Raw genomic sequence first — 25,967 nt, forward strand, 5'->3', positions numbered from 1 at the left:
TTAGTGAGTCTTCACAGGGGAGTGTCCACCACACCCTTCCCCAGCACCCACATTGCCTCCTCAATGCAGGAGGTAGGAATAGTTTACCTGAAGATGAGTGAATGCCCGTGGGGCTGGGCGGGGCTGCTGACCACCAAACACTGACAGTAAAACCTAGGAAAAGCACTGGGAGAAGTAAGCATCTCTGTCAGTTTACAACGTATACAAGTCATGTTTTCAAATATTTAGAGAGTCTCCAGAGGAATTACATCACTGTTTATAAGTGTTTTGATTGTTTTTTATGACTCAGGCCCTGTTGAGCCAAGCGATTTAATTCCGGAGACACTGAGCCCACACGGGAGCTCCCTCTGGGGGAAGCCCCCTCCCCAGAGGGAAGTCGGGCATAGTGGAAACAGCGCTCCCCGCAGTAGACTGAGTGCTGGCCCAGCGTCGCAGAGTTACTCCTGTGCTGCTGGGCAGAGCGTGGCCTTTCTTAAGCTCACAGGCCGTCAGAGTGAGCTGTGCAGGTGCAGCACTGGCGGGTGGCCTGGCCCGGCTCTGCAGCAGTGTTAGGGGAAGGCTTGTCTGCTCCATCTGGGGAGTCCTGAGGGATCAGGGTATGGTGCCTATCCCCAGAGACCACCCCAGATGGTAAACACCCTTGGGTTTGTTCAGAGCACAAACTCCCTTGTGGGGTGGGGGGGCGGCCAGCGTTCCATCAGGACCGTCCAGAGCAGACTTCCTGTCCAGCCTCCATGAAGAGTCCTCTGGTCCAGTCACCGTGACCTCCACCAGTGACCCCAGGTCCCTTGTCCCTCTCCTACTTCCTGGCTTCTTGAATGTGATTGTGGGTCCATGTAGACATCTGTGTCGGACAAGGTGGCTCAGGTGGACGCAGAGGACTCGGAGCCTCACATGTGTCCATGTGTCCCAGCTCTGCCCCTCCACAGCTCTGTGACCTCTCTGGGTTAAATGGGTCGGTCCTTGTCAGTATGCAGGCCAGGGGCCAGTGCCCGGCATGTAGTCAGCTCAGAAAGTGTTTGCTGTTGTTAGCATTCGGCATCATGACCTGTATCCTCAAGGCCAGTCTTTGAGACAGAGTGATGGGGTTTTAAAGCCTCTCATACCCCAGGATGCTCAGGAGACTAGCTGGCCACACTGAGGGGGCCAAATTCTGGGTGTGCAGGCTGAGTCTGCGCAGGAAGACACTAAGTCTCTCTGAGCAAATCCCAGAATGATCAACCCTTTCAGGGCAGGTGATGTGACTCTGACAAGCGTGTCTAAGAGGGAGACACAAGGGGCTTTGGCTGGGAGGCCTGTCCTGTCCCCTGGTGCACAACTTAGGGGTTTGGAGCCCCACACTAAGCCCACCCCCACCCCTGGCAGGAGCATCCCGGTGGTGCAGACGCTGTGGACCACCGCCCTGACCACTGCCTGTGCCGACCACTCAGACCAGCACGTGGGCTTCCTGGAGCACGTGGTGGCCCGCATCTCTATCTCCCACCCGCGCCGTGGCGACCTGCAGATCCACCTGACATCCCCCTCTGGGACCAGGTCTCAGCTGCTGGCGAAGAGGTGAGTCCAGGTGGGCAGGGGCCGGGGGCTAGGGGATGGGGTCCAGAGGGGTGGCTGGGTGAGAGGTAGGTAGGGGCTGGGCGCAGCTCAGTGTCACAGGACTCTGCAAGGTGCCAGCATATTGGGGGCTCTGGAGACACACACATGCAGCCCCCCAAACCTGAGAAATAGCCTCCTGCAGCCTAGCCTTCAGACATCCAGAACCTTTTCCACTTTTTCTATCACTACGGGCAGTGGTAGAGGCCGTGGCTGTCTGGTGGAGAGATGCGTGGCCCTGCTGGGCTCCCCCTCGTAGCACAAGGGTGACAGTGGTGTCTCCCCTCTGGAGGGGGCCTGGGCCACCTTCTGCACTTGGGGACTGGTGTGGGCACAAGCATTTGAGGATGCCAGCCAGCAAGCTGCAGCTTTGTGCTATTTTGCAACCAGAGTTGTTGTTAGAACTTTTAGACGTTTCCTTTAAAAATCCACAAGTCTAGTCTTCTTGAGAAATTGGAATCTGTCCAATTTTGTCCAGGCTTGCATGCTATGGGCAGACACTCACTAGAGCGGTCAGCGCCTGTCTCTGCGTCAGCTGAGGCTGGACGGGGCTGCTCATCTCCCGGCCCTCTTGAGGTCACTTCTTGGGCATGGACTGTGGGACCAAGAGACCAGAGCTTGCAGCCTGCTCCTCCATGGGCCAGCAGGCGCGGGGGGCTGCTACTGCTTCTTGGCTCTCGAGGCGTCCTGAGGTTCCTCCATCTCAGCTAGCAGAGTTATGAGGACTAGATGTGATGACCCAATGGAAGTGTTGGCCTATGCTCTGTGCTCCTCCCCTCCTGACTCCCACTCCTTGCTCAGGCCCAGGGTGGGAACCCCAAAATGAGAGGGCTATGAACCTGGACTCACCTGGTTCCTAGCTGCCCATGCCCTGGGTCACACTGAGCCCAGGCTGTCATCTGAGTCTTGGGAGTTGGGTCTTTCCAGGGCAGGCTGTCGGAGAAGGCAATGGCACCCCAAAATCCCATGGACGGAGGAGCCTGGTAGGCTACAGTCCTTGGGGTCGCTAGAGTCGGACACGACTGAGCGACTTCACTTTCACTTTTCACTTTCATGCATTGGAGAAGGCAATGGCAACCCACTCCAGTGTTCTTGCCTGGAGAATCCCAGGGACGGGGGAGCCTGGTGGGCTTCCGTCTATGGGGTCGCACAGAGTCGGACACAACTGAAGCGACGCAGCAGCAGCAGCAGGGCAGGCTGTGGGATTACAGCAGGAGTCTTTGTTTCAGGATCCAGTCACTTTTTGACCTCTCAGCTAAGATCAAGTGTGGGATCAATCACCTACTTTATTTTTGATCTTGCTTAATTCAGCGGCTTTTTCGGGTTTCTAGGTTTCTTTTTGCTTTGAGTAAGCGGATATCTTATGTCCCTCAGTCCCAGAAAGAGCTTGTCTTTATTCCACATTCATTGGGGGTAATATGTGAAGATCAGCCTTGACCTTGGTGGTTTCTTAGAAGAAAGTATCAAGTTTTCCCCTCCCCGCACTGTTTGTGTAGAGCATGCTCCCTTTGTAAACATTTCTGGACGGTGGACGTTTAGAGAATCCCCAACTGGGAATTGAGTCTGACATCATATGAAACATCTGAGTTTCTGATGAACAGTAAAGAGCCCCTACACATTAGAGGTAGAGATAGACAGGTTGTGAAGGAAGAGTGAGATGAGGAGCCTGGAAACCTTTCTTCTCGGGGTCTGAGGGCTGGAGATAGAAGATGCCCATGAGCTGCTCCCTGTTTCTGCCTGAAGCAAGCTTGAGAAAGTGGACCCAGGCCGGAGGTCCAGCAGGAAGGCCCAAGGGGATCGGGCAGCTGTGGGGACCTGGAGCAGTGAGGCCAGTGCTCAGGGGTGTCTCATCTCCCCACGTGCAGCTGTGGGGACCTGGAGGGGTGAGGCCAGTGCTCAGGGTGTCTCATCTCCCCACGTGCAGCTGTGGGGACCTGGAGGGGTGAGGCCAGTGCTCAGGGTGTCTCATCTCCCCACATGCAGCTGTGGGGACCTGGAGGGGTGAGGCCAGTGCTCAGGGGTGTCTCATCTCCCCACGTGCAGCTGTGGGGACCTGGAGGGGTGAGGCCAGTGTTCAGGGTGTCTCATCTCCCCACATGCAGCTGTGGGGACCTGGAGGGGTAAGGCCAGTGCTCATGGTGTCTCCTCTCCCCACGTGCACCTGAGGGGACCTGCTAAGCCCTGGGGCCCAAGCGAGGGTATGTTCTCCCTGGGGCTGAGCAGTGGTTCACGTTCCTCATTCCTATCTTCTGGAGAACAATGCTGCTGTCAGACAACTTGAGCGTTTCCTTCACTCCACAAGACGGCATTTCGGAAGGGCCTTCTCCGTGACACCCTTGCGGCTTTGCAGGAAGGAATGATGTGGCCCTGCTGCCATCACTTTCCAGTGTCCAGGAACTGGGGTCACAGCTCTGTGGAACCCTCCTGGGGTGGAGCATAGGGGCGCTTGATGGTGATGGAGAGAACCCAGGACAGGAGAGGATATTTCAGTTCTGCCAGTCACTGGAGAGGGGCTTGCAGCAAATCCCTGGGCCTGAGTCTTCATGTGAGAGCTAGGATGGGGGAGGAGCCCACCACTGATGGAGCCCCATCTCATGCTGGGCGCCACCTGTGCCACTTGGCTGCCTTCCTCAGTGAGCGTTTGGGGACCCGCCGAGGTTGAGGGTGCAGGCACCTTGCCGGGTGGTGCTGCACAGCCAGGGTCTACCCACCATCCCTTCTGGGCCCCTCTGGACTGACCCCGCAACTCCGATTGCAGACTGCTGGATCATTCCAATGAAGGCTTTACAAACTGGGAGTTCATGACTGTGCACTGCTGGGGAGAGAAGGCCGAGGGGGAATGGACGCTGGAAATCCAAGACATGCCATCCCAGGTTCGCAACCGGGAGAAGCAAGGTCAGTGGCTCCTGGGATGGTCCCAGCACTTCCTGTGTTTCAGCCCTGTGGTTAGCCCTAGACTTGACTCAGCCACAGTACCTCAACCACTCTTTGCTTTTTCTTAGAGGTAAAGTTTACATAATATAAATTTCACAGCTTTAATCATTTTTAAGTGTACAGTTTAATGGATTTCAGTACATTCATGGTATTGTGCAGCTATCACAACATCTAATTCCAGAACTTGGTCATCATCCCATGTAGGAGTCCCTACATGTTCAACAGTCACCCCACTCCCCACACCTTGCAACCCTAGCAGCGCCTAACCTATGTTCTATGTCTGGACTTGCCGCTTTGGGACATTTCATATAAAGGGAATCACAGTGTTGGTGACCTTTTCTCACTGGCTTCTTCTGTGTAGCATCACGTTTCAGGGTTCATCAGTATTATAGCCAGCGTCAACACTTCATTCCTTATTACAACTAACTACTCTCCCGTTGTATTGATGAACTGCATTTTGCTTATTCATTCATCACTTGATGGACAACTGGGGGTTTTTTCTCTCTTCATAACTACTAATAATATTATGAATATCCATGTACAAGTTTTTGTGTGGACGTGTGTTTTTAGTTCTCTGGGCTATGTACCTAGGAGTGGGATTCCTGGGCCATATGGTAAATCTGTATTTAACTTTTTGAGGAATTGCTGGGAAATTTGACAGTGGCCAGACAGTGGCCAGACAGTGCCTGTCATCAAGATAGGAGGATTTTAAGTTCCCTACCAGCACCCTCTTTTGTTATAACCATCCTAGTGAGTGAAAAGTAGCGTCTCACTGTGGTTTTGATTTGCATTTCCCTAATGATTAGTGATGTAGAGCATGTTTTCATGTGCTTATTGGCCACTTTATCCCTTCTTTGGGGGAAATGTCTGTTCAAGTCATTTGTCTACCTTTAAACTGGCTTGTTTGTCTTCTATCATCAAATTAGAGGAACTCTAAATATTCTGGACACTAGACCCTTACCGAGGAGAAGGCAATGGCAACCCATTCCAGTACTCTTGCCTGGAAAAATCCCATGGACGGAGGAGCCTGGTGGGCTGCAGTCCATGGGGTCGCTTCCAGTCGGGCACGACTGAGCGACTTCACTTTCACTTTTCACTTTCCTGCATTGGGGAAGGAAATGGCAGTCCACTCCAGTGTTCTTGCCTGGAGAATCCCAGGGATGGAGGAGCCTGGTGGGCTTCCGTCTATGGGGTCGCACAGAGTCAGACACGATTGAAGCGACTTAGCAGCAGCAGCAGCCCCTTACCGAACAATGAGATTTGCAAACCTTTTTCCCCAGTATGTGGGTGGTTTACTTTATTAATAGTACCCTTTGATGCAGCCATTTTTTATTTTGAGGAAATTCAATTTATTTTTTCTAGTTTTCCTTCACTTTTAATATCATGTTGAAACTACTGCCTAACCTGAGATAACGAAGCTTGAAAACTGTTTTCTTCCAGGAGTTTTATAGTTTTAGCTCCTTGGTTTAGGACTTGGGTCTGGTTTTAGTCACTTTTTGTGTGTAGTGTGAGGTGAGAGTCCAAGTTCCGTTTTTTTGTGTATGGAGGTCCTGTTAGCCCAGCACCATTTTTTGGAAAGACTGTCCTTCCTCAGAGCAGTGTAAACACCTGCCTTCTAGCTCTGGACTTGTCTGACCTGCTGGACGTGGGGGACGGGGACACCCCCCTCAGTGTCCAGAGCGTCTGCCCAACCCTGCAGTGGCCCCTGGGGCGGGTTCATGTGTGTGAGCTCCACCTGTAGAGACACCACTCTTGAGGTGGCCTTTGTGGGAACAGGGTGTCCAGTGAGTGTTAACAAGCCACACACCCTGCTCCCCGTGCAGGACAGGAACAGGCCCCCCAGTCTGCCTTCCAGGTAGAGCTAGCATTGGTTCCACTGGCTCTCTGCACATAGAGGGGCCAGGAGGGGAAGAGTGAGGGCCAGGTCCTAAACCATGCAGGTCAGCGTCGTGGGGCCCCAGACAGTGACCTAGGACAACCAGGGGCTCCCCCGATGCTGACCCCAAAACCCAGGAGAAACTCTGGCCTATGAGCCACCTCGAGGATGTGGTCGGTGCTGGGCATGCCATCAGGTCAGGGTGGCCCCTGGGCACCGGGTCTCCACTGGCCTCAGGGCCAGGAATGCAGCAGCAGCACAGAGCCACCCTGTCAGAATTTTTGGCCAGTCCTTCCTCTCCCGTAATCCCTAGAGCCAGTGCGTGGGGCACAAGACTGTGGGGCAGTACTGTGCATTTCAGTCCCCTCCATCCTCTGCATCTTAATTGCTTAAGAAAGAAAACAACCAATTAACTTCAGGGCTGTGCTGGATGACAACACTCCACGAGTGGGACCAGACCCGGGGCTGGTTGAGTAACAAGTCCTCAGATGACTCCCTTTCTCAAACAGTGCTCACCTCCTGTCATTCTCAGCCTGGTATGTGTCGTGTTTTAAAACTTTTTTTCTTTCACCTGAGGAGGAGATTGTTTTCCTCCTCAGTTCCTAGGCCAAAGAAACGGTGCGTCTTCTCCCAGGGTCATTCCCTCTGCAGGCCAGGTTAGGAGTGCAATCGAGTACAAACCCCACTCACAGCTGGGTTGCCTCTGCCCTTGGCACTTCAGTTGATCCCCGTTCAGCACACCCTTATCAGTACCGACCCAGAGGTTTCCTTCATTATCCCTGTGGCCAGTCTTCACATATCTGGCTTTAGGATGTTTGTGGTTGGGTTTTTTTGCTTTTAAGTGTTGCAATTAGGAGATAAAAATCAAATGAAATAACAAAGGCTAATGGATGCCTGGAACCTGGAGCTTCACTGTGCACCAGGGTCGGGGCTCCATTCTTCTCCCCGGCCTGAGGCTCCAGGGGATACTTGACTTCTGAGACCTCACTATGACCCACAGTTGTGGACTTGGCCCTGTATTTTTTTAACTCACCGGAGCTCTTGAAACACAAAAGGCACTTAGAATAGATGGTTATCAATCTTTAAGAGTTTTTCTATATACTCTCTGCCTGGCTTCAGTATCATTGATAAATCCATTCTTAACAAATCTACCATTTTAACACACTCACAGCAAATATCACCTTGAAACTAAGGGATGGAGGGTTGCTCAACTGAATGATTATGAAGTTTTCTGAAAGAATAGACTAGGGAAAAAAATTCTGAAAGATTAAATGCAGATATTTAAACGTTTTCAAATTATAATAATTAAAAAGCTGTGGCACTCGTTATTAGATAAACGCAAATCAAAACTACACTGAGGTATCCCCTCACACCAGTCAGAATGGCCATCATCAAAAAATTGACAATGAATGCTGGAGAGGAGATAGAAAGAAGGGAACTCTCCTGCACAGTTGGTGGGAATGAGAATTGATACAACCACTATGAAGAACAGCATGGAGATTTCTTTTAAAACTAAGAATAAAACTACCATATGATGGAGCAATCCCACCACTGGGCATACAACCCTAAGAAAATCATAATCAAAAAAGACACATATACTCCAGTGTTCATTGCAGCACTATTTACAATAGCTAGGACATGGAAGTAATCTACATGTCTATCGACAGATGGATGGATAAATTAGTTGTGGTACATATACACAGTGAAATATTACTCAGCCATAAAAAGGAATGCCTTTGAGTCAGTTCTAATGAGGTAGATGAACCTTGAGCCTGTTAAGAGTGAAGAAAATCAAATATCATATATTAACGCATATGTATGGAATCTAAAAGGTACTGATGAACCTGTTTGCAGGCCAGCAATAGAGATGCAGACAGAACAGACTTGTGGACACAACAGAGGAAGGAGTGGGAGGGACAAATTGAGAGAGTACGATTGAAACATATATACTGCCATATGTAAACAGATAGCCAGTGGGAAGCTGCTATATAGCACAGGGAGCTCAGCTCAGTGCTCTGTGATGACCTAGAGGGGTGGGATGGGGTGGGAGGTGGGAGGGCACTTCAGGAGGGAGGGGACATAGGTACACTTACGACTGATTCATGTTGTTGTATGGCAGAAGCCAACACAGTATTGTAATGCAGTTATCCTCCAATTAAAAATAAAATTTTTAAAAACTGTGGCATTGGTGCCAAAATAGACAGATGAGGCAAGGGGACCACAGCCGAGCCATGTAGACACACTGAGTGCAGTGTTTCTAACTGGTGGGGCAAAAACAAAGTGTTGGATAAAAGCTATTGACAGTTGGTGCACCATTTGGAAAGGAAATCATCTTGGTGGATTTATACACATACAAGTAGAAACGTCTGGCAAAAGATACCATAATATTAAAATCAGAAAAATATTTACAAAATATTCTGGATAAACTCAAATAATTCACAGATGGCCTTTTTCACTTCTCTGTAGCCCAAGGACTGCACACTGTTTCTGCGAGGGGCTTTCTGGTCTCTGTGCCAGCAACTCAGTTCTGCCGTTTGAGTGCAAAAACAGCCACAGGAAATACACAAATGAAGACCATACTTGTCCTAACAGAACTTTACAAAAGCAGATGGGATATACCTCCTGCCTTGTTCTTTTTTCTCAGGATGTTTTGGTAGTTCTGGGTCTTCACCAGTTCCATATACATTTTAGGATTATTTGTTCTAGTTCTGTGAAAAATATCATGGGTAATTTGATAGGGATCGCATTCAATTTGTAGATTGCTTTGGGTAGCATGGCCATTTTAATGTTGTTAACTCTTCCAATCCAAGAGCATGGGATATCTTTCCATTTCTTTGAATCATCTTCCATTTCCTTTATTAATGTTTATAGTTCTCAGCATGTAATTCCTTCACCTTCTTGGTCAGGTTTAGTCCCAAGTATTTTATTTTATTTTTTGATGTGATTTTGAAAGGAATTGTTTTATTTTTACATTTCCTCTCAATATTTTATTGTTAGTGTAAAGAAATGCGACCAATTTCTGTATGCTAACACTGCAATTCTACTACCTCACTGAACCCGTTTATCAGTTTTGATAGTTTTTGGATTTACTAAACTGAACCTTCAGGGTTTTCTATACATAGTTCCATGTCATCTGCATGTAATGGCAGATTTACCTCATTATGTCAAGGACTTGCTGTGAGAATGAGCAGACTCTAAGGGGGGGTGCGCTCAATTACAACCAGGACTCAGACCTTACAAACTGCTCTGCCTACCCACCCACACCCCAACTCCTTGTTATTCCAGTAGCCAGCCCCTCTGAGCAGAGCCTTGACTCTGCCCCAAGGACCAGACTTCACAATCAGGAGCTCTTATTTCAGTAGTTCATTTCTTTAATTCTCCACTTGGAGGGGTAAAAGTCTAATCACCATTGGTTTAATTGCTTATTTAATAAATCAAACTACATTTTTTTTTTTTTTACTAAATCTTGCTCATCAGTAAACAGTCATCATTTGAGTTCTCAATATGCTAAAAATTGATTTTTCCAAGGAAGATAATTAAACAGTATTTGGTATAAAAAATTCCTATACATAGGCAGGAAGACACCTTCTTCATGTCTAACATCTCAACTCCCATGGTTAGATGACTGCAGACAGACAGTATATAATATTAATGTTTTTTATATTAATATAACCTAATATTAATATATAAATAATCACTAAGAAGTCTAGCAATCTCACAGATTGCTAAGAAAGATGCAAAGCTTCCCACTAGAAAAATAGGCAGAGAGCTTAAAAAAGCAATTCATAAGAAAAGTGACAACCAGTCAACAAAAGCTGTTTCCCTGGTGGCTCAGGGGTAAAGAATCTACCTGCAATGTAGGAGACCTGGGTTTGATCCCTAAGTCAGGAAGATCCCCTGGAGAAGGGCATGGCAACCCACTCCAGTCTTCTTGCCTGGATAATCTCATGGACAGAGGAGCCTGGCAGGCTGTAGTCCATGGGGTTGCAAAGAGTTGAACACAACTGAGCAACTAACACTTACTTAATCTTTGCAGTAATAAAAGAAAATATAAATTAAAACAGAGATGGACAGTTAAATACAGTAAGTCCCCTCCATATGAACAAGTGCCACTCTGAGAGTCCCATTGTAAGTCCAATTTGTTCCTGAGTCCAACAAAGTGAGCCCAGGTGTCCAACTAACATATGCGGCTATATAGTACCACACTGTGGTAGCTGTATAATACTTTTCACACAAATACCACATAAAAAACAAACACGAAAAAGAGAAAACAGTTTTAATCTTATAGCACAGTACCCTGAAAAGTACATTAGTACCAGCTGCATCACCGCTGCTTTTACACTTGCTTCTAGACATCCTGAGTTTGAAATAAAATCACAGTCTATGCAGGATTGTACAGTAAAGTACACCTGAGCACAACCACGTGTAGAGGGCACGCTCATGTGATAGTGTACACCAGACACGTGAACTAACTCTCAAGAGTGGACTTGTGAACACACGTTCACATATTTGAAAGCCTACAACTTGAAGGTTCGCACGTAGGGTTTACTGTATCAGAGTAGCGAGCGAGTGGAAGTTACCAAGTGTGCCTGGCGTTCCGCACTTGGGGCCACGGTGTGATTTGGTGCAAAGAGCCTGAACGCAGATGTCAAGAGGCCTGGGTCCCAGTTCCAGTTCCACAGAGTACAGCCTGGGGGACCCTGTGAGTGACAGGAACTCCGTTGTGCCTGTTTGGGCACCTGATGGGTGTGAGTGTTTCCAGCATGACATGGCACACCGTGGGTTCCCCTGGACACTCGGCCGCTTTTCACCTTGTCCCACAAGTGCACATGCTGACCGCAGCCTTTGGGAACTGGCCCACGTGCCCCTGGGGAGGCTTCTACCCAGAGGACACAGGTGGAGACCTGCCTGGTGCCTGTGGGGAGAGTTAACCTGCCTGTGAGAGTAGAGAGCTGGGGGGCTTGGGAACACCAGAATCTGGGGTGGGGTGGGGTGGGGTGTGGGTAGTGCCAAGGCCCTGCTCGCTAGGTTACCATCCAGTCCATTCTTTCAAGCTTGCAGCTCAGCAGATCCATTCCATATCCGTTCTTCTTCTTAAGCAACATTTTTTTCATACAAAAGAAGCAAAAATTTGCTCACAGCTTGATTCTGAAACTGCTGGGAAGACATAACCCACAGCTTGCCTTCCCAGCTCTGAGTGACTGTATGAGCTTGGGGTGTGCTGGGGCTGAGCCTTGAGCAAAGGTCCTACATTTCTTGGCTTTCTCTGGAGCCCACCCAGCACACCAACTCCACCAGCTCACTTCCATGGAATCCCAGCTTTGAGTTTCTCCTTTCCCTAAACCTGAAAGTCGGAGCCAGGGCGCGATCAAAGAGACCCAGCCGTGTTTGGTTGGTGTGTTTGCCAAGTCATGCGGAATAAAGCTGCAGGGCTGGGTAAGTTATGCAGCTGGAACCTGCTCCATGCTCACGCTGACCTAATGGAGAAGAGGCAGAGTCTGTGAGGAGGCAGGGGTGAGAGGGAACCCGGGCCTGCAGACCCCAGAACCCTGCTGCCTTCAGGCCCAAGGACTCTGTGTGCGGTGAGCGTGGAGCAGAGTGTCTGTGGGTGTAACCTGATCCTGGAAGCTCCCAGTCCCCTGCCCTGTGGTGTCGGGGGATCATGGCCCCTGTGTTGCAGGCCAGGGAGGTTCCAGGTCATGATGGTGCAGATGGTGAGCGGAGATGTCCGCAGTGGGCATCCCTGGACCTGTCGTGTGTTTCTTTTCTTTGTCAAGCTCAGTGATTCTTTGGCCTGCTGTTCTGTCTGCCTTACCAAGCTGTGGTGCTCTCTCATTTTTAAGGAAATTGCAAGTCTTTTTTTTTTTAAGATTTAAAAAGAATCTTTATTTGGCTGCCCCTGGTCTTAGTTGTGGCATGTGGAATCTTTAGTTGTGGCATGTGGGATCCAGTTCGCTGACCAGGGATCTAAACAGCACACCCTCCACTGGGAGCATGGAGTCTTAGCCATGGGGCCACCAGGCACATCCCTGTGGCGTTCCCTTGGATAGAAAGGAAGGGACCAAAGAAAGCCCAGGGAAGTCGTTCTTTCTGGACTTTACGCTTTGCTCTGTCCATCTCGCACCACACCCTCTGTGTCCTCCCAGGTTTGCTCAGCCCGGCTGCCTAGGGACCTTGCTTCTGGCCCAGTGGGGAGGTCCTGCCCTGTGTCAGCTCCCTGGGTCTCCTGGAAGCTGAAGGTGTGTCTGGCGCACAGCTGCCCTGTCGTACAGGTTGTTGAGCTGGTCCTCGTGGAGAGGGGGAGAGGGGGCCAGTCAGGCTCAAGAGGACATGGGAAGGCTGCTGCTTTCTCTCCACCTCCAGGTCATGTGTAAATCCCAGCTTTCCAGTGGCAACTGAAAAAATGCACACCTGGTGAGTTGAGAGTTAGGTTTTATTCAGTGGACACACTGAGGGCTAAAGCCTGAGGAACTGCCTCTCAGATAGCTCTGAGGGACACCTCCAAAGAGGCAAGCAGGGAGCCAGGGCATTTTAGAGCTTTTGCAACAAAATCCAGGTAGTCCAAATATCAAAAAATTAGTATTAATTAAAGAAAACCAGTCATTTCAAGTTAAGGAACTTGGCGTGTTTTTGTGTGTGGGAAGAGACAGGCCCTGGGCTCCCTGAAGGTGCTCCTCGGACACAGGCGCCCACCAGCTGAGGCCAGCGCCCTGCTCCTCTTCATCCTGCAGCCCTCCAGGGTGCATGCTTGTGTGGGAGGGTGGGGGCGCTGCAGCAGCTGAGGGCGCCATGGGCAACTGTTCTCTCCATCCTGAGCTCCTGCAGCGCTCTGGTCCAGCTGACTCCATGGTGGCAGCATCCTTTGTTTACTAATACGGAGGTGAGGTCTTAGTTCACGCCAGCACCTAGCTACCTGGAGGGGCAGGTAACATACCTGGAGTGCACCAGAGGTTTGCCCAGGGAGAGGGCGCACACCCTTCCCAGCCCTACAAGGCCCATGGGGAGGAGCTCCTCAGCCTAGAACCTGCAACTTTGCAGGGAACACACAGCCAGCTCGGTATCTGTTGCCCCCTGCCTGCCCAGCCTCCCCTACGCCCGTGATTGCCTCTCCCGGTAAAGCCCCAGCCCATAGACTTTGCCACAGACTCTGGCTTTCTAGAGAACATGGCCTCAGCACAAGGTCATTGGCAGATTGGGTGTGTGCTCCAGTGGTCCCTGTGAAGTGCTGGGAGGGTGGTCATCATGGGCATCCTCAGGACTGGTCTAGTGTGATGCCGGTGCGCTGAGAAAGAGCGGAATGCTCTCTCTCCTCTCCAGCACCTGCAATGCGGCTAACATGCAGTTGTTGGATGGGGGAGTGAGTGAAGGTGCCTGTGGCTGTAAACCTTGTTTAAATCAAAAGCCCATATAATTTGAATCATCTGTTTTAAGCCATGCATACTCATCTGTTCATTTCAGTCGCTCAGTCACAGTCGTATCTGACTCTTTGTGACCCCATGGCTTCCCTGTCCTTCACCAACTCCTGGAGCTTGCTCAAACTCATGTCCATCGAGTCAGTGATGCCATCCAACCATCTCATCCTCTGTCGTTCCCTTCTCCTCCTGCCTTCAATCTTTCCTAGCATCAGAGTCTTCTCCAGTGAGTCAGTTTTTTGCATCAGGTGGCCAAAGTATTAGAGCTTGAGCTTCAGCATCTGTCCTTCCAATGAAGATTCAGGACTAATTTCCTTTAGGATTGGCTGGTTTGATCTCCTTGCAGTCCAAAGGCCCCTCAAGAGTCTTCTCTAGCACCACAGTTCAAAAGCACCAATGATTCAGCATTCAGCTATCTTTATGGTCCAATTCTCACATCTGTACATGACTACTGGAAAAACCATAGCTTTGACCAGATGGACATTTGTCAGCAAAGTAGTATTTCTGCTTTTTGCTATGCTGTCTAGGTTGGTCATAGTATTTCTTCCAAGGAGCAAGCGTCTTTTAATTTCATGGCTGCAGTCACCATCTGCAGTGATTTTGGAGCCCAAGAAAATAAAGTCTGACACTGTTTCCATTGTTTCCCCATCTATTTGCAATGCAGTGATAGGACCAGATGCCATGATCTTCAGTTTTTGAATGTTGAGTTTTAAGCCAGCTTTTTCAGTCTCCTCTTCACTTTCTGCCATAAGGGTGGTATCATCTGCATATCTGAGGTTATACTTATAACCCATATAATAATCAGTTAAAAGAGGAAGAAATTAGTCTCTCCCATGTGACTGTTCTTTCCCTTTTTTCATCATAAAAAGTTCCATGGTTTCTTGATTTCAGTTCAGTAACTTTAATACGTTTCTTTCTTACTGAGAGCATAGCTGTTCTCACTCTCTTGTTGGCTTTATTGACTGTTGAATTGACATCTGCTTTGAGCTAATCTTCACTTCGAGAAGAAGAATGGAGCTTTTGCAATCTGGGTTTGATGGCCCGATTTATCTTGTACTGGCAGCTAGAAAGAAAGTCAGGTTTCCAGCAATGCCTTCTGTGCTGGCTTCCAGGTTTGTCACTAACATGCCTTTTCTGGGAGATTGCTCCTGCTGCCTGGAGAGAACTCAGCACATCGGGAGGCCACACACACCGATGTTCAGAAGCCCCACTTTAACCCCATTAGCTTTGAGAGTACTTGGTGGGTCTCAGAGGGTTTCTGCCTCCCTTCAGCTGTTTCAGGGGCCCGTTGTAGACATTGTTCCCCTGAGTCTCCTAGTTCAGGAGGGAGAGGGAGGGCGACACTCTGCTTGTCCAAGTTGTGCAAGCTTGTGCACGTTCTCAAGTCATGGCTTCATTCATCATTCTGTGTCTCCTGGTCTCGGGTGGAACAAAGAGATGAGATTTTTCTTGAATACTTCGTTTTTACAAATAATACACTAGACATTGATGAAAATGAACAATGAAACATATGGGAAGAGGAAGAGCTCTCCTGAAAACCCCATCCCCAGGTTCCCCACCGTCACATCAGCCACAGAGGTGCAGCCACCCTGGTCAGCATTCTGGCAGCCAGATCCCCTCCCCCCAGCCCCCCACCCTCAAGTGCACTTAATGTTTGAAACACTTAACCTTATCCTTTTTCAGAAACACGTCATGTTCAATATGTCCATATTTCCACTTAGTGTTTTTTGGACTTGACATTTTACAGTGTTTTCTAACCGTGCTGCATGTCTAACTTTGTATTTCCTTTTGTTACTTGCACATCTGTGTAGGCAGCATTTTATATATATTTTTAGTACCTTGCCAAGTAGAAGTATCATCACTTATTTAGAAAGTTTAGTCACTCAGTCTTGTCCGACCCTTTGCGACCCCACGGACTGTAGCCTACCAGGCTCCTCCGTCCATGGGATTTTCCAGGCAAGAGTACTGGAGTGGGTTGCCATTTCCTTCTCTAGAGGATCTTCCCGACCCAGGGATCGAACCTGGGTCTCCCACATTGTAGGCAGACGCTTTATTGTCTGAGCCACTAGGGAAGTCATTTATTTAAGCATCCCATTATTGTAGGTGCTTCATGTAAAATACAGATGTAATAACCCTTTCTGGGTCATAGCTCCTATAAATATTTTTGTGATCTGTTATTTGACTTAAATAGTCTTAAGACTTATATATAGCCTTAAGATAATCCTAAATTTCTTTTCTAGAGTTTTGCTCATTCTCTTTTTATTCCCACTTTGTGATTTGATTTTCTTCATAGTATGGTTTGAGGTTTTGTTATTGTTTTTTTTTTTAGTATAAGGTAAACATCTTTCATAAATTGCTAATGAATTACCCCCAACAAGACAAAATTGTAATGTTAGGAGATGTTGTGGGCTTCTGTGTCTGGCACCAGAAAGACCAAGAACAGAACAACTAGCGAAACAACTAGAATACACAAAACAAGCTGTGAAGTCCAGCTGTGTTGATAGTTCCAATTAAGGTAAATAGACAGACTGCTTCATTTAGAAGACAAAGATTGTCAGATTAGATTTTTGAGTGTGTTTGCTATTGCATCTGCCCCACTCTGCCTTGAGGCTGGCTTGTGCAAAGACCCTCTGCCCATGGCTTGTGGTGGAGTTCAGCCAAGAGAACTTCAGCAGGAGAATAGAAGGAGGAAAGTGGTACTTCTGTGTGACCTCCAGCATCCCTTGGGGTCACGCCCTCCCTTCCCCTTGCCTGTAGGCTATAGTACACCTGTGGGCTTAGCACCACTTCTGTTTCTAGCCCTGGGGAACCCCATCATCCCTTGCCTCTGCTCATTGTTGTTAAGCCGCTTCAATCGTGTCCGACTCTGGGACCCCATGGACTGTAGCCTGCCAGGCTGCTCTGTCCATGGGATTCTCCAGGCAAGAATACTGAAATGGGTAGCCATTTCCTTCTGCAGGGGATTTTCCCAGCCCTGGGGATCGAACCCACATCTCTTGCGTCTCCTGCATTGGCAGGCAGATTCTTTACCACTGAACCACCTAGGAAGCCATTGGATTATCTGAGTTTAATTATGCTATCTGCTTCATGCTGCGCCTGACTGAGAGAGCTATATGTAAGAACAATATCTAAACTACAAGAAAACTGCAAAGTTAAGAATCAGTGGATGGTAAAAGGTAGCCCAAGAAAATGCTAACCAAAGAAAGCCGATGTAGTTCCGTTAACATTGGAGAAACAAACGTTAAGGTGGAAAGCCTTCCTGAAGCTGGAAGGAGGATCACAGATGTTGATAAAAGATTTGGTTCGGTCCTGATGTGGCCTCGAAATATATAAAGCAAAAATTTGTTAAAACTCCAAAGAGAAAAAGACTAACACACAAGGTGGGAGGTTTAGTGTACCTCAAGTACATTTGATAGGAAAAACAGCAAGTCAGTAGGGAGAGAATTCTGAACATCACAGTTGAAAATTAGGTCCAACCAGTGGACCTACACACAATGACCGAAGAACACACTCGCCTTTCCAGCGCAAGGTGGATTGTTTATGAGAACTGGGCACATCGTGGGCCATTTGGCAAGCTTCAGGCTATTTCCAAGGACTGGTAGTATATAAACCCTGTCCTCTGAGAGTACACGTAAGAAATCAAAACTTAAGAGGTTACTAGAAAAAGCCTATACATTTGATAGTGGAGCAACACTACTAAATGATTCGTGCCAAAGGAAAATACCATAATTTAAAATAGGAGATCGTTGGAACTGGATGATTATAAAAATACTGCCAATCCAAACAGGTAGTGCGGGTTAAATAGAGGTGACAGAGGGAGGCCTAGCCCTGAGTGAAAGAAAAAAAAAGCTGCTCTTCCCCATGCTCTCCCTGTGGATCCGGATTTTACGTGTGACCATCTTCCTTCTGCCTGAAGAGCTGCTTCTCCATTTCTTAGCCTGCTGGCTATGACTCTTCCCTGCTTGGGTTTATCTCAAAATATCTTTATTTCAGCCCATCTTTTGGTTTGTTTTTAAGGATAGGTTTACTTATTGACACGCTGATTTTGACTCTGCTGACAGGAATGAAGGCGAGGGTGCCATGGCTCCACCTATTTCTCAACAGTTATTTTCACTGGATCCTGGGTCAGCCCTGTTTCTTTTTTATTATTTCAGCACTTTAAAAATCGTACATTTTCTTCCCGTCTCCACTGTTTCTGATGCGAAGTGCTTGCATTTACTATGAAAACAAGCATTGTTTACATCTGAGCTAGCTGGCATGCTATGATAACATTTCCGTTCTCGTTTTGTTCTGGCTAGCAAGTTTGCTGAATACGAAATCAATAAACAAAAAGTGTGTTTTCACATTCCAGCATGCAGAACCTCTAACCATTCTTAGTGCCTCACTGATAAATAGAAAAGGACCCCCACACATGTGAGAAGTTTATGCAACATCAAAACAGACACAGACTTTATAGAAAACAAACCCCGGGGGGAAGAAGCAACTCAGGCAGCAAAAGCAAACAAGAGCAGGACCAGAAAATTTCAAGAAAACTGCAGCTGGTGTTGTAAAATAGAAACATGGAGTAGGGAAAAACCCACTTCTTCCTCCCTTCTGTGTTTCTCTCTCTGCCTCTGTTGTTCACTCAGAGGTCTTCACTTCAGGTCCCAAATGTGTGGGGTTTTCCCCAGGACAGGCAATTCTCTGCAGCTTCACCTGGGTGTGCTACAATGCAACTCCCTTCTGGCACCACCTGCCACGGAACAGCATCAGCCCTGCAGACTGAGGGTTCAGTCCCACAAGACTATCTGCCCCCTCTTCCCCACCCCACTGTACTTGGTACACCAGTTGTAAGCCTGGGTTATCACCTGTGCTTTTGACCGACTGCCTGTAGATCTGAAGACCCCCTCCTTGAGTTCAGTTCAGTCGGTTCAGTCACTCAGTAGTGTCCAACTCTTTGTGGCCCTGTGGACTACAGCACACCAGGCTTCCCTGTCCTTCACCAACTCATGAGCTTGCTCAAACTTATGTCCATCGAGTCAGTGATGCCATCCAACCATCTCTTCTCTGTCATCCTCTTCTCCTCCTGCTTTCAATCTTTTCCAGCATCAGGGTCTTTTCCAGTGAGTCAGTTCTTTGCGTCAGGTGGCCAAAGTATTAGAGCTTAAGCTTCAGCATCAGTTCTTCCAGTGAATATTCAGGACTTGGATTTCTTTGGAAGGAATGATGTTAAAGCTGAAACTCCAGTACTTTGGCCACCTCATGCGAAGAGTTGACTCATTGGAAAAGACTCTGATGCTGGGAGGGATTGGGGTCAGGAGGAGAAGGGGACGACAGAGGATGAGATGGCTGGCTGACATCACTGACTCGATGGACATGGGTCTGAGTGAACTCCGGGAGTTGGTGATGGACAGGGAGGCCTGGAGTGCTGTGATTCATGGGGTCACAAAAAGTCGGACACGACTGAGTGACTGAACTGAACTAAACTGAACTGAACTGAATTTCCTTTAGGATTGACTGATTTGATCTCCCTGCAGTCCAAAGGACTCTCAAGAGTCTTATCCAGCAGCACAGTTCAAAAGCATCAATTCTTTGGCACTCAGCCTTCTTTATGGTCCAACTCTCACATCCATACATGACTACTGGAAAAACCATAGCTTTGATTAGACGGACCTTTGTCAGCAAAGTAATGTCTCTGCATTTTAAAATGCTATCTAGGTTTGTCATAGCTTTTCTTCCAAGGAGCAAGCGTCTTTTAATTTCATGGCTGCAGTCACCATCTGCAGTGATTTTGGAGCCCAAGAAAATAAAGTCTGTCACTGTTTCCATTGTTTTCCCATCTATTTGCCATGAAGTGATGGGACTGGATGCCATGATCTTAGTTTTCTGAATGTTGAGTTTTAAGCCAGCTTTTTCACTCTCATCTTTCAGCTTCATCAAGAGGTACTTTAGTTCCTCTTCGCTTTCTGCCATAAGAGTGTGAGGATGGCGGAGATTTAGTAAATTCTTTGTTGTTCATAACTTTGCTTATGGCTGAAGAAAAGCCAGGAATTCAAAAGGATTAGTTCAGAGCCCTTAATCTAACAGAATCTTTCCCCCACATCTAGCTTGTTTGGATTAGCGCTTAATTCAAAATGCTGGAAAAGAAAAGCGATACCATTGGTGGTACTTTCCCATTGGCAAACTCTGCCTTAGTCTTGCCTTAATTCTTGTTCTCTCTTTGAATAGGAATAACCCTGTTTGTTTATTAGGAGCTCAGTTCATTGAGAGGAAATGCACTGAAGACAGTGAATGAAGACAAGGCCATTTGTCGGCAGCCTCGGGCATCAGCTTGGATTATCCTCTCCTCTCCCAGCAGTGCTGCCCAAGCATTTGAGCAGGCAAATGTGCCCTTCCTTCTTCTAGGGGCTCAGGAATCTGATGAAGAGACAGCCAAGGCATTGGGATCAGGGCATCTTTTAAGAACCCTTTCCTGGAAACTAAGGAGTGAATGGTACTGGTTGGGTTTTTGTAAGCACACCTTGTGCAGATTTGACCAATAAGCAGTACATTCTTGTTAAAAGGTCCTACTGCTCTGGATGAAGGTCCTGTTGAGTGTTGGCTGGCTGGGTCTCTGGTCTAACCCTGGATGGAGTCCTGTGGAGTATGGACTGGGTCTTTGTTGCCCTGGATGCAGTTCTGTGGAGTGTGGACTGGGTCTTTGCTCTAAACCTGGATGGAGTCCTATGGATTGTGGACTGGGTCTCTGCTCTAAACCTGGATGGAGTCCTATGGAATGTGGGCTGGGTCTCTGCTCTAAACCTGGATGGAGTCCTATGGAGTGTGGGCTGGGTCTCTGCTCTAAACCTGGATGGAGTCCTATGGAGTGTGGGCTGGGTCTCTGCTCTAAACCTGGATGGAGTCCTATGGAGTGTGGGCTGGGTCTCTGCTCTAAACCTGGATGGAGTCCTGTGGAGTGTGGGCTGGGTCTCTGCTATAAACCTGGATGGTGGGTCTTCTGCTTCCTGCTTGGTTTTTCCCTCTGCGTCTCCTCTCCTCACAGCAAGGGCGGACTCTGGGCATGGTAAGAGTGCTGGGAGCTGGCACGGCTATGGGCTAAATCCTCAGGGTTGTTGATGGGTGTGGAGTCGGGGGAGGGGGCGCAGGGACCACCCTGCAGCTGAGAGCACAGAGCTGCACTTCCACATGAGTCACTTTTCTGAATCTCTACCATCGTTAAAGTCATTTCATTCCCCAGGCCGATCTGTGAAGTAGGTGTTGTTAATGTGATCCCACTTCACAGATGAGGACGCTGAAGAACAGGGAGAGTGAGTACTTTGCCTGAGGCCTCACAGCTAGCAGGTGGCCGAATCAGGATTCAAAGCCGGGTCCTTGCTCTGCCAGCCTCGCCTGGCGCCTCCTCCTGTGACCCAGGCTATAGGCTGTCTGTGACTGCAGACATTCGAAAACAACTTCGATGCCTGTCAAGGGCATTGTTAGTAAGTGATGCCACATCTCTCTGAGGCAGTGATGGAAAGATCAGCAGGATGTGTTTTAATGGAAAATCCCAAGTGCAGAATATGCTGCCAGGTGTGTTGATAAAAGGGACGGGGCAGAATATGTATTCATGTTTGCTTGGATAAGAATAAAACACCTCCAGAAGGATGCTCAAGAAACAGGTAGCCGAGTAGCCGTGGACAGAGATGGTGGCTCGGGCAGGCAGGTTGGGGGGACTTCCACTCTGCTCCCTCTGTACTTGTAGATTTTGAGCCTTCACATTTATTTCAGAAATGTAAATCAAAAGCACTGGGCCTCAGCTTTTTCACGTTTGCTTCCTTGACTGTATAACCAGTTTGTTTCTTTGTTGTTGTTCAGTCACTAAGTCATGTTTGACTCTTTTTGACCCCGTGGACTGCAGCGTGCCAGGCTTCCCTGTCCTTCACCATCTCCTGGAGCTTGCTCAAATTCATGTCCAAGGAGTCGGTGATGCCATTCAACCATCTCATCCTCTGTTGTCCCCTTCTCCTCCTGCCTTCAATCTTTCCCAGCATCAGGGTCTTTTCCAGTGAGTTGGCTCTTCATGTCAGGTGGCCAGAGTGTTGGAGCTTCAGCTTCAGCATCAGTCCTTCCAATGAATATTCAGGGTTGATTTCCTTTAGGATTAACTGGTTTGATCTCGTTTAAAAAAAAAAATTATTTATTTGGCTGCACCTGGTCTTAGTTGCGGCACACAGGATCTTTAGTTATGGCATATAGGATTTAGTTCCCCGACCAGGGATCAAACCTGGGCCCCCTTCAGGGGGAGCAGAGAGTGTGGAGTCCCTGTTTATAGATTTTTAAACTAAACTTAATGATTTAATATTTATATATATGAAAGGTAATATATGCCATGTTTGTTTGTTTGTTTTTAAATCAAACCATCCACAAGGGAAAACAATAAAAATGAAGTCTCTCTTCCATTCCTGAACCCCAGCCTCCCCTCTCGGCCTCCCTTCCAGGCCTCCCTGCAAGACAGGTCCTCCTGCTGGTTTCTTGGAATTATTTTTCTTGTCAGCTTTATCGAGATATAATTGGCATGTGGCCCTGAGAAGCATAAGGTTACAGCACAATGACTTATGCATAGGGAGAAGTGATTGCTGCAGTCAGTCTCCCTAATGTCCTACCCATCATGTCCTACAGACACACAAGGAAGGAAAGAAGCTGGTTTCTCCTCTTGACAAGAACTCTTAGGAGCTGTTCCCATGGTTTTTTGGTATTGGTTCTGCTCTCCCCGCTCACACACAGGCTGTTCTGATCCCAAGCTTGGAGCAGCCTCCCTTCTCTTGTTTGTCCTACCAAACCTCTGCCTAAAATAAGCATCTAACTTTAGTGACAAGGCCTTTGGTGGGGTTTCTAGAGACATAATACAAAGTTGAAATAAATCTCAACTCTGATTACAGCTCGTAGAGCCCTCGTTGCTGCCTGTGGTCATATACTCCCCTATGCAGTCACTATGCAGTGTTCCTCACTCAGCACCTCACAAAGCCCAGAGCTTTGTGGTTGCGAGGTGTAGCTGTCATTTGATCCCTGGGGCTTGAGAATGCACGGTGCTTCCTAGCCTGGCTGTGTTTGCTGCACCTGGGCCCACATGAAGCATTTCCCTGTCAGTGTCACTTGCTGTGTTGGGGACTTGGCCACGGAAAGAGCCACACCCTCTGGAGACATGTCCCAGGGGACAGTCAGCCCAGGACAGGTCCCTTACCTGCTTTAATCCTGGTCGGGCCGGGAGGGCCTGAGCCTGACTTGGGGGCTTTGGTGGCTGCAGCTCTCAGGGGCTGGGACCTTATCTGGCCAGGATGCTGGGTAAAAGAAACCAGTCCTGATCTGTCCCCCACTGCATGACAGAACCAGTTCCTGTGGAGTCAGCCCTCTTCTCAATAAACCCTGTGCAGCTGGGGTGACCGGAGCCCGTTAGCGCAAGCCTAGGCTTGTCCTTAGGCCAATCACACTGGCCCTCGGCCCCTCACCTGCACGATGATGACGTCAGTGACCCTCCCGACACAGTCCCATGGCCCCGAATGCTGGCCACACATGTTGAGAGAGGGAGGCAGCCTGCAGTCGTGTCTACCCCCGCCCTTGTGGGCTGTATTACATCAGTGATCCCACCTGCACGGTGCAGGCCAGGTTCCCCTTCTCCTCACACCTGATCATATCCAGCTACCTGAGCCTCGTTCTCTCATAGAGGCAGCAGGGTGGTCCCTGCTGCTCCCTGTCCCCCTCCCTACACATGCAGACCAGCGAGGGTACCAGTCATCTTTCTGTTTCCAAGACCCGCCATCCTGTGACCCAGGGTGGAGACCCTAGCTAGTATGTCGGAACACACAGGACGAGGCTAAGGGCCCGCCTGACCCAGATCCATCCCCTGGATTTTCCCAGACAGGGAGGGAGCTACCCATTGTTGGGGTGGGAGTCGTTTGGTGGGGAGGGGCTGCACCACCACCCAAGGAGGGAGAGGTGGCTGGGCATGGGGTGACAAGCGGGGGATGGCACTGGGCTGGGAGCCTTGCTGTCAGAGGAGGGCTGGGAACCTGAGCCGGCTGCACTAGGCACTTCTGGGGAGTGGAGGCCCCTGGCCGGAGCACGTCCTGGGCCTCCTGAGGGCTGTCTGGACTCTGGGTGAGTCTGGATCCTGTGCCTTCCAGGGAAGCTGAGGGAGTGGACCCTCATCCTGTACGGCACCGCCGAGCACCCCTACACCACCTTCAGCACCCACCAGTCCCGCTCTCGGATGCTGGAGCTCTCCACCTCAGAGCTGGAGCCCCCGAGGACTGCCGTGTCACTGTCCCAGGCTGAGGTTCCGGAGGACGAAGAGGACTACACAGGTACTGAGCCTGCGGCCGGAGGACACGCCTGCTTGTCCACTCCCCGGCGGCAGGCGGGTTAGGGCTGCTGGTCTCCTCTCGCTTGGGAGTCGTAGTAATGGTGGTCGTTTGCACTCACAGCTCCTTCCTCCCCTGGCTCTCCTAGTCTTTTACAGACCAGTAAGTATGCTGCAAACCAGTAAGTACTCTACAACCTTTCTAGGACAGGAATACAGGTTCCCTGTCCCCCACCAGAACATGGACCTGCCCCCGGCTAGTGGCACTCCTCTGGGGCACCCCCTTTCCTTCAGGGGACCCAGCTCCCGGCTCAGCCTCCAGACCCTCTCTCTCATCTGTCTGTTCTCTGTCCTCGTGGCCAGGATGTGGGAAGGCCGGGGGCACTGACAGGAGCCAGGATGTGTGGGCATGGCCAGGGGGAGTGACTGGCGTGGAGACTGTGGAGGACCAGGGGATAGGGTGGGGGGGCTGGAGAAGGACGCGTGACAGGGTCAAGGCCTGATGTCGGGGGAACACTCACAAGCAGCAGGGGTGCCTCCTTGCCAGTGGTCTTCCTGCAGCACCCCCATGGGCAGCCCTGGCTCAGCCTGCAATGCTCCGTGCCAGGGGCCTGGCAGCCTAGGCAGCCATGGACGCTCCCGGCACTGGGCCAGGCATGATCTTGTGGGCATACCTGGCCGAAAGCTTTCCTTTGCCTCAGAACCACCCCAGTGATTGTGAAATGTGGAATCTTTCTGGTTGGGCGTATTTTCCTTGGCTAAATATTTCAGCTGCTTGATAAATGATGAGTGAGATCTAAGAATATTGATGCTTTGAGTTATCTAATAGCTTCTGGAAAAAAAAAATAACAAAATGGAGAATTCCACAAATAAAGATCAAGCATAAATTATGGGTGATTCAATTTTAAATTTCTCCTACCATGCCTTTAAAATGGAGCATTGAATTATGTATGGACTAATCTGCTCTGTTTCCCCCTGTGATTTATAAACAGTGGCAAGATTCAGTAATTATTAATAAAGGACTGATTCCCTCCCCGCTAAAATCTGCTATGGCTCTAACCTCACACTGTCCTGGAATGTCACTCTAATTCTTATGCAGCCCAGGCCACTTAGGAGCCCGACCACGGGGATTAGAGGGGTCTCTGAGGGACTGAGGGATGTTCCTGACCCTCAGGGAGATTCCCTGGGGTCTTGGGCAAGTACGGCGGGCACACCAGTAACAGCAGAAGAACAGGAAAGGGGCCAGGGCAGGAGGGGCATGGAAGGAGGGGTGAGGACTTGGGGGATGGGGGCCTCTCCTGGGTGCCTGGGGATCCCCTCTGTCACAGACAGACAAGCCCGGGTACAGAAGCTGAGGGAGGAGAGGGACCAACTGGGGAAGACTGTGAGGTGCAGCTGTGACTGTGGACTTTGTGGAGTTTCTCACACAGCTGAGGGGTGAGCTTGAGAGGTGGCCGAGAACTGGGGAGCCTTCTCAGATGCTAAGCTGGTCATGCCGATGGTGCCTGGGGGGCACTGGGCCCTGTTCATTCCTGGTTCTGGCAGCGGGGGCACTGGGCAGTGCTGTGATGGGGGGTGGACAGGTGCCGGGCCAGCCCTCCTGGAGCCAAGAAGTAAATAAAGGGGAGGAGGTAAGTAGGGGGACAGAGAGGAGGTCCAGCCGCCTGCGGGCAGTAAGGGTCTCTGCAGACGGATCCGCCGGTGCTCACCTCAAGCCTCGTGGTGACATGGAGGCTAGGCTTCTGGGTGGTGAGAAGGGCAAGGACTGTGAGACTCACTGAATATACCTGGTCCTTCAGGCCTAAGCCCGTAAGGACAGAGCCATTGAGAATCCCCAGCT

General features: G+C 49.4%; 1 protein-coding gene across 4 annotated transcripts in view; it reads left to right on the plus strand.

The window, feature by feature from the left end:
* PCSK6 (proprotein convertase subtilisin/kexin type 6) overlaps window positions 1-25,967 on the plus strand; it is a 169,915-nt gene that overhangs the window by 126,410 nt on the left and 17,538 nt on the right. For 2 of the 4 annotated variants that reach the window (XM_027520640.1, XM_027520643.1), the window contains exons 12-15: window positions 1,366-1,554; window positions 4,349-4,485; window positions 23,952-24,131; window positions 24,252-24,290. In XM_027520640.1, coding sequence (XP_027376441.1) covers window positions 1,366-1,554; window positions 4,349-4,485; window positions 23,952-24,131; window positions 24,252-24,290 — 545 coding nt within the window. The remainder of the gene's footprint in view (window positions 1-1,365; window positions 1,555-4,348; window positions 4,486-23,951; window positions 24,132-24,251; window positions 24,291-25,967) is intronic. The other 2 variants (XM_027520641.1, XM_027520642.1) reach the window with 1 other exon arrangement.

The sequence above is a fragment of the Bos indicus x Bos taurus genome, chromosome 21 (genome assembly GCF_003369695.1).
Source record: "Bos indicus x Bos taurus breed Angus x Brahman F1 hybrid chromosome 21, Bos_hybrid_MaternalHap_v2.0, whole genome shotgun sequence".
Lineage (NCBI taxonomy): Eukaryota > Metazoa > Chordata > Mammalia > Artiodactyla > Bovidae > Bos > Bos indicus x Bos taurus.